The sequence below is a fragment of the Panicum virgatum genome, chromosome 9N, assembly GCF_016808335.1.
Source record: "Panicum virgatum strain AP13 chromosome 9N, P.virgatum_v5, whole genome shotgun sequence".
NCBI lineage: Eukaryota > Viridiplantae > Streptophyta > Magnoliopsida > Poales > Poaceae > Panicum > Panicum virgatum.
Window position 1 is genome coordinate 56,418,281 of NC_053153.1, and position 8,024 is coordinate 56,426,304.

Consider the following 8,024-nt stretch of genomic DNA (forward strand, 5'->3'; position numbering starts at 1 on the left):
CCCTAGTGGTGCGTGTTGGGAGATCGAGAGGGTGACCTTGCTGCCCACCCACCGCCGCCACGGCCGGTGACCACTCCGGTCCCGGCGGCCACAACACCCGCCGTCGGCCACTGCTCCGCCCCTCTTTGCCGCCCTGGTCCGTCCTCGTCTCTGCACTTCCGCCGTGGGCCCGCCGTTCGCCCTCCCGTGCGTGCTGCCAGTCCGCCATGCCCATCTTGGCGATTGACGACGACGACGACCTCCTCGACGACATGGTACGGCCTTCGGACACCGACCCCCCACCGGCCGCCTGCGGCTTGTCGGAGCACCTCTACTTCGATTCGCCGACGCCGCCATCCACCCGCCCGCAGACAACCACTCCGGCGCCTCTCTCCCCGGACGGCTGGGGGGAGCTCTGATGGAGAGACGACACCCCATCCCTACCGCGACATCCTGTTGCAGCAACCGAGGGCGACCACCCCTGCCTCAGCACCGGTGGCGGCGCAGGCCGGCACGCCGGCTCCGATGCCCACTCTTCGCTCCATCGTGGTGCTGCCTCCACGTGCCGAGGGTGGGCACCGCAAGCGTCCTCGTCGGCGGGGCCGCCGGCTACCCTCCCCGCGCACCCTGGACGGGCAAGCGATCCCGACGCAGCCGCCACCGGCGCGGCACGGCAGAGCTGGTTGTCAATCTCCAGCGGCACGACCACCCCCACAAGGGTGGTCGGGCTGCCCCAAGACGCCTCCATGGTCAGGCTGCGTCTCGGGCCTCCTCGTGTCGACCCTGATGGTTGGCAACGAGTTGAGAGGCGGCGCGCGCATCCTCGGGACCTTTGGGAGCGGCCTTCACGGCTGGAAGCGCCGCCGCGGCGATCCTTCCCCAAGTGCTTGATGGACGATACTTGAACTACCTTTCGTTCAAGCATCGGGTTGCCTCGTGTCGTTTGCCTTTGCGGTGCCTGCGCTACCACGGCCATTCGGCACCGTGCCGAGGATTGCTTGCCGTCTCGTCGCCCGCCACTTCGCTCAGTCCAGCCTCGGCTGGACGGTCGTGTCGTTCCTACTGGGTTTGGGCATGATCGCCTTCCGATCTCCGACGTTCGGCCGTTGCCGACGACTGCTGCTACTGACGGTGGCCTTGACCTCACGCTCTCCACCGCCGATGACTTGGCTGTGGTTGCTTTGGCTGCGGCCAAATCAGCGATCATGGCTGTGCTTCGCATCGAGGAGGACAACTTCACCCTCAGGCCTGCCGTCCCCGAGCTATTCGTGGCCAGCTTCCAATCTTAGGAGCTCCGAGATCGGGCTTCGGCGGCGAGTGTTTCCCGGGAGAGGCCACTTTCCGGCGGTCTTCTGGAGCACTCTGGGCTGCCACACCCGTGGCGCCTGTGGGGGTGCCGCCTATGGAGGTGCCACCATCGGCCGAGGTGGTGCCAGTTGTGGAGGTGCCGCCTGTGGATGTGTTGCCTTCGGCCGAGATTGTGGTGCCAGCTTCTGAGGAGGCAACCGGCACGGTGGCGTCGGAGGACGATAATTCTGCAGCCTTGGAGGACTTCATCAGCAAAGTTTCAAAGGATATTTCACCGCCTCTTGTGGACAAGCCACCTCGTCGCCGTCGAGTTGACCCTGTCCTCGTCGACGCGCCTCCTCACCTGCCTTCGTCTGAGGTACTCGGCCTCAGGCGAAGCCATCGCCAAGTCTTGGACCCTCTCTCGGCTGTCAAGCCGGCAAAGCGAGGGTTGGTGCTCCTGATGCACCGACTTGGTGAGGTTGGCATGCCTCTACCCTTGGCGGCTTCGGTTTCGGCTTGCGGTGGAGAAATTGTTTCGTGAAGGACCTTAGTCGCACCATATGGATGTAATGCGGGACATACTTCCGATGTTGAAGTACCAGAGCAACAACTCTCCCTCCATGAGATGGAGCGTGAACTGAGGACTACGCTTAGAACCAGTCGTTAGGTTGTGCGAGGTGTGAGTAGTTTATATTGGAGTTTATTTTTCGGGTTGTGTTCAGCTGGCTTGCTGGTTTGTGTTCTTCTGGAGTCCGTTCCATTTGAGTTGTAACCGAGTAGTATACCATTTTTTTCGTCTTAATACAATGATATACAGCATGCGCATTCGAGAAAAAAAAACTTTTGCCTCGCCGGCTCACCTCCGCTGCGTTTCACCGGCATCTGGGGCCCACGGAAAAATATCTCCCTCCGGAGAGACTTTTGTAGGGTGGTTACACGTTCAGCTGGAGGACAAGTTCCAAAACGTGGGGCCACCGCACCGGAATCCAATCCCGCCGGACCCATCCATTCCGGCGGCCAGCTATCACGAGAACGGAGCGAGGTACATGGCCGGCAGTGTTAGCCGCACGGTGAGGCTGGGCATGTAAAGTTTTTGAAATGGAATTTTTTCATATTTGAAGTATTAAATATAAATTAATTATAAAATTAATTATAGAGCTCGTCTGTAAATAACGAGATGAATCCAATGAGTCTAGTTAATCTATCATTAGTGTATAGTACTTTAGTAATTATTGTAGCATTTATTGTAGCAATTTAATGTCTAATCATAGTCTGTTTATGCTCATTGAATTCGTCTCGTAATTTACAAGAAAACTATGTAATTAATTTTTTATTTCGTTTAGATTTAATATTTTATATATATAAATTTTTTTTCTAATATAATAATTTTAGAATTTTGAATTTTGGAACTAAACAAGCGGGTGAAGTCTATGGGGCGCGGACACCGGGTGGGTACACGCCCCCGCCCCCACGCCGATGCGGTAGCGCCATCATTTAAAACCAGCTGATGCCTCTGGCCCTCTGCCCTCCAGCTCACTGCCAGTGCCACTGTGCCCGCCCATCACTCCACTCCCCCACAGCTCGCAGCAGCCTCAGCCTCAGCCAGCAGCTGCCACCCCCAGGCAGCCCCCTCCCCAGCCATAAAAACTCGCGCAGATCGCCTCGTCGCGGCCACCCACGCCACAGCCAGCCACACCACGCCTCCACTCACTCCCACTTCAGGCTTCCACCCGCATTGCCAGGCAACTGCCGGCCGGCCACCTCCTGTGGCGCCGTGGCCGCTTCTGGACTGGAGATGGAGAAGCCCCGGCGGTGCCTCCCCGCCCTCGCCCTCCTGCTGCTGCTGCTCCTGTCCATGTCCCTGCCGCCCCGCGCAGCGGCGTACCTCCAGGAGCGCAACAACTATATCGTGCACCTCCGGCCGCGCGACGGCGGCGGCGGCGGCTCCGTCGAGGAGTGGCACCGCTCGTTCCTGCCGCGGGCGGCGGCGGCGGGGCCCGACTCCGCGGCCGACGGCGACGGCGGCCCGCGGATCATCTACTCCTACAGCGACGTGTTCCCCGGCTTCGCGGCGCGACTGACGGACGAGGAGGCGGAGGCGCTGCGGGCCACGGACGGCTGCGTGCGCCTGTACCCGGAGGTGTTCCTGCCGCTGGCGACCACCCGCTCGCCGGGCTTCCTCGGCCTCCACCTCGGGAACGAGGGGTTCTGGAGCCGCTCCGGGTTCGGCCACGGGGTGGTGATCGGGATCCTGGACACCGGGATCCTGCCCAGCCACCCGTCCTTCGGCGACGACGGGATGCAGCCGCCGCCCAGGGGGTGGAAGGGCACCTGCGAGTTCAAGGCCGTCGCCCGGGGCGGATGCAACAACAAGATCATCGGAGCGCGGGCGTTCGGGAGCGCCGCCGTCAACTCCACCGCGCCGCCGGTGGACGACGCCGGCCACGGCACGCACACGGCCAGCACCGCCGCCGGCAACTTCGTCGAGAACGCCAACATCAGGGGCAACGCGGACGGCACGGCGTCCGGGATGGCCCCGCACGCGCACCTCGCCATCTACAAGGTGTGCACGCGCAGCCGCTGCTCCATCATGGACATCATCGCGGGGCTCGACGCCGCCGTCCGGGACGGCGTCGACGTGCTCTCCTTCTCCATCGGCGCCTACTCGGGCACGCAGTTCAACTACGACCCCATCGCCATCGCGGCCTTCAAGGCCATGGAGCGCGGCATCTTCGTCAGCTGCGCCGCGGGCAACGCGGGCCCGGAGCCCGGCACGGTCGGCAACGGCGCGCCGTGGATGCTCACCGTCGCGGCGGGCACCATGGACCGCGCGATACGGACCAATGTCAAGCTCGGGGACGGCCAGGAGTTCCACGGCGAGTCCCTGTTCCAGCCGGGGAACAACTCCGCCGCGGACCCGGTCCCGCTCGTGTACCCGGGCGCCGACGGCTTCGACGCCAGCCGCGACTGCAGCGTGCTGCGCGGCTCCGAGGTCACCGGCAAGGTGGTGCTCTGCGAGAGCAGGGGCCTCAACGGCCGCATCGAGGCCGGCCAGACCGTGGCGGCCTACGGCGGGGTGGGCATGATCGTGATGAACAGGGCGGCGGAGGGGTACACCACCTTCGCCGACGCGCACGTCCTCCCGGCGTCGCACGTCAGCTACGACGCCGGCGCCAGGATCATCTCCTACCTCAACTCCACGGGCAACGCGACGGCGAGCATCCACTTCAAGGGGACGGTCATCGGGTCGTACCCGTCGCCGGCCGTCACCTTCTTCTCGTCCCGCGGGCCCAGCAAGGCCAGCCCGGGCATCCTGAAGCCGGACATCACGGGGCCCGGCATGAACATCCTGGCGGCGTGGGCGCCGAGCGACTCGCACACCGAGTTCTCCGACGGCGGGGCCGACCTCTCCTTCTTCGTCGAGTCCGGGACGTCCATGTCGACGCCGCACCTGAGCGGCATCGCCGCGCTCCTCAAGAGCCTGCACCCGGACTGGTCCCCCGCGGCGATCAAGTCGGCGATCATGACGACGTCCGACGCGGTGGACCGCACGGGCCTGCCCATCAAGGACGAGCAGTACCGGCACGCCACCTTCTACGCCATGGGCGCGGGCTACGCCAACCCGGCCCTGGCCTTCGACCCGGGCCTCGTCTACGACCTCCGCGCCGACGACTACATCCCCTACCTCTGCGGGCTGGGGCTCGGGGACGACGGCGTCACGGAGATCGCGCACCGCCCCGTCGCCTGCGGCGGCGTCAAGGCCATCACCGAGGCGGAGCTCAACTACCCGTCCCTCGTCGTGAGCCTGCTGTCCCAGCCCATCACCGTGAGCCGCACGGTGACCAACGTGGGCAAGGCCAGGTCGGTGTACACCGCCGTGGTGGACATGCCCAAGGACGTGTCGGTGATCGTGCGGCCGCCGATGCTCCGGTTCACGGAGCTGAAGGAGAAGCAGAGCTTCACGGTGACGGTGCGGTGGGCCGGCGAGCCGAACGTCGCCGGCGCCGAGGGGAACCTGAAGTGGGTCTCCGATGACGATTACATCGTGAGGAGCCCCCTCGTGATTCCAGGGAAAGGCGAGTAGCGGCCGGGAAGCAGAGGCCTCCCCTCTGCTGCTCGAGTTCAAAGGCAGGCTGCTAATTTTGCAACCGGTGATGCAGATGGCAGAGTATGTATAGCGTCTCTCTAGGCTACTGGACTTGTATGGCTCGTTTGTATAGGGTGCGAAAATTGGAGTTCTTCTCACGCGACAGCTGCAATTTTGGTGTGTAAATAACGGAGATCAATAAAGCTGTGTCCTTGGAATATAGCTTTGCATTTGCAAGCGATGCAGTCTGAGCTTTCAGAAATGCTGCCGCTCCATTTCTGAAACTCCGGGATTGTAGCCAGCATGTGCGGTGCGGAGGACACGATCACATGATCCCTCGATCCACAACGTGTTCAGAAGAAAACAACAGATATGAATTTTAGAACTTTTGTTTTGCCTTTTATTTTTTTCCCGAGATCATAGCTAGTACTGATTACTGAAGTCTGAACTATGCGAAAAGCGATGATGCTGTGCCACCGTAACACGGTTGATCTTTTTGCCTTGCTTGCCACCGAAGGACTCTCTTTTGTGCACCGGTTTGCAGCCTGTGAATCATTGGCCTCGTGTAAATGTTAGCCACACGGTACTCCCGTTCTCAACTCAGTAGAATGCAACCATTCCGTTTCTGAATTCAGAAAAAGAAAAGCGGTCAAGATTTCTCAACAACGTATGACCACATGAAGAACCGATCATGTCCAAAATCAGAGGTGATCCCCGGCGCGGTCGGCGCCAACAAGCATAAGCTTCCGATCGCCTTTTTGCATAGATCACGACGCGAAAAAGCGATGACGCAGTGCAACCGAACCACGGTGATGTGTTTTGCCTTGCTTGCTTACCGGACAAGGGCTCTCGTTCGGCAAGCACAGTACAAAAGGGTCACCATGCCACTTTCTTCGGGATGTGTATAGATGAGCAAACGGGCCGCCCGGCCCGGCTCGGGCCCGGGCCGGGCCCGGCTCAATCGTGCCGGGCCAAGTTTGGCCCGTCGTGCCACCGTGCCGGGCTGCCCCGGGCTTCGTGCTTGGCCGACGGCCCAGGCCCGGCCCATGGGCCTATTTTCGTGCCGGGCCGGCCCAAATGGCCTGACCAAAACGGCGTGTCGGGCCGGCCCAAATAGCCCATAAACATATGAAGATATCAATTTCACAAATGTTTAAAGAATCGTATAAGCTAAATATTATTTCTCAAATATTATTAAGTTCATAAATGTTAAAAAACACATAAGTTACACATATAAGTTAACTTATTGACAAATAACAAATTATAAGTTCATATATAAATATATAATTATAGTTATATATAAGCCAACGGGCCTCTACCGTGCCTTCCACTAATTGCGGGCCGTGCCGTGCCACCCGACGGGCCTGCCTAGCGGCCCAAGCCCGGCCCGGGACCCGTGCCGTGCCTAGCCCGGGCCCGGTGTCTTCGGGCCCGTGCCGTGCTTGGGCCGTGCCGTGTCGCCCGTGCTTGGGCCGGGCTACCGGGCCTCGGGCCTTCTGCCCATCTATAGGGATGTGATGTGACTAGATTTCTTAGGCACCGATTCCTGCCTGTGATCCTTTTTTTTTTCTAATAGGTGGCTTGGCTCGTGTAAATGTTGGCCGAACAGTAAGCAACAAAGCACGTAGATACATATAGTACAAATGCACATGAGCCTTTTTGGCTGTCTGGCACATGACATGCCTTCTGCAACTTGTCCCTGAAATACCCCGGGCAACAGCTTAGATCTAGAGCTCTTGTGCAAGCAATTGCTATTCTTGAGCGTTACCCATCACTGTACTGGGGTATACTATACGATAAGGAAGCGCGACAGTACAATGCAGCATGTTCAGCTCAGCAGCAGGAACTGTACCGCGACCAATGAAATTGTGGGAGCCCAGACAAGCAAACTACGTACTACATTACTGAGGGTTGCCAACTCGACAACAACTTCATTGGGACTTTTAACTCGCTGTCCCCAAAGGGCACAAAACATTCAGCGGGCTGTCAAGAAATCGAACCACTGCATTGAAGATATCAGCATCAGCTTGATCTGAATTTATGGCCTCGCACTCATCAGTACAGAATGGAGCATGTTCCTGAATGATGGAGCGAAACAGCGATGATGTTCAATCTTCATGTAAGCCCACATATTTCTGGAGAATGATGTAGCCCATATGTATGTATACGAGAGTGGCATCTCTCATGAACACAACGCAGCATCTTCAGCATGAACACTCTAATGGGCACTCGGACAATCAGATTACTATTTCAGAGCACCTTCCACTCCCGTGGGACCCCAGAGCTCCGCGAGGACACACAAAATATCCAGGCCCCGTCCAAAAGATGAACCTTGTGCTTGTGGAATCTCTCAGACAATCAGATTACTATTTCGAAGCACCTTCTACTATTTCAACTGTTGAAGGCAATTTTGCCATCACTCCAACAGCGCGATACGACCTTGTGCTTGTGGCCACAACCCGATCGGTACGCGTAGTTACCAAACCGAAAGATTGGACAAACGTTTCCTGAATAACGCAGGCAAACGCGCAGAAATCAGCAACAGAATTTGCCAACGGCTGAAGGAGAGCGAGAACAGGACGCCGGGCAGGATCGCCGGACAGTGACGGCTCCGATGGTGCTTTCAGAGCATACGCGGTCAGGTTACTCCGTCCGACCCCATTCGGAT

At 59.2% G+C, this 8,024-nt stretch overlaps 1 protein-coding gene across 1 annotated transcript; it reads left to right on the forward strand.

Annotated features, from left to right (window-relative positions):
* The first annotated feature begins 2,818 nt into the window (after positions 1 to 2,818).
* On the forward strand, positions 2,819 to 5,597 carry LOC120691324 (subtilisin-like protease). Its single transcript, XM_039974366.1, has one exon. It carries the CDS (start codon positions 3,065 to 3,067, stop codon positions 5,351 to 5,353), a length of 2,289 nt encoding a protein of 762 aa, XP_039830300.1. The 5' UTR covers positions 2,819 to 3,064; the 3' UTR covers positions 5,354 to 5,597.
* Positions 5,598 to 8,024: the final 2,427 nt, after the last annotated feature.

Coding starts and splice junctions, on each gene's coding strand:
- LOC120691324 (XM_039974366.1), top strand. CDS start 3,065: ATGGAGAAGCCCCGGCGGTGCCTCCCCGCCCTCGCCCTCCTGCTGCTG.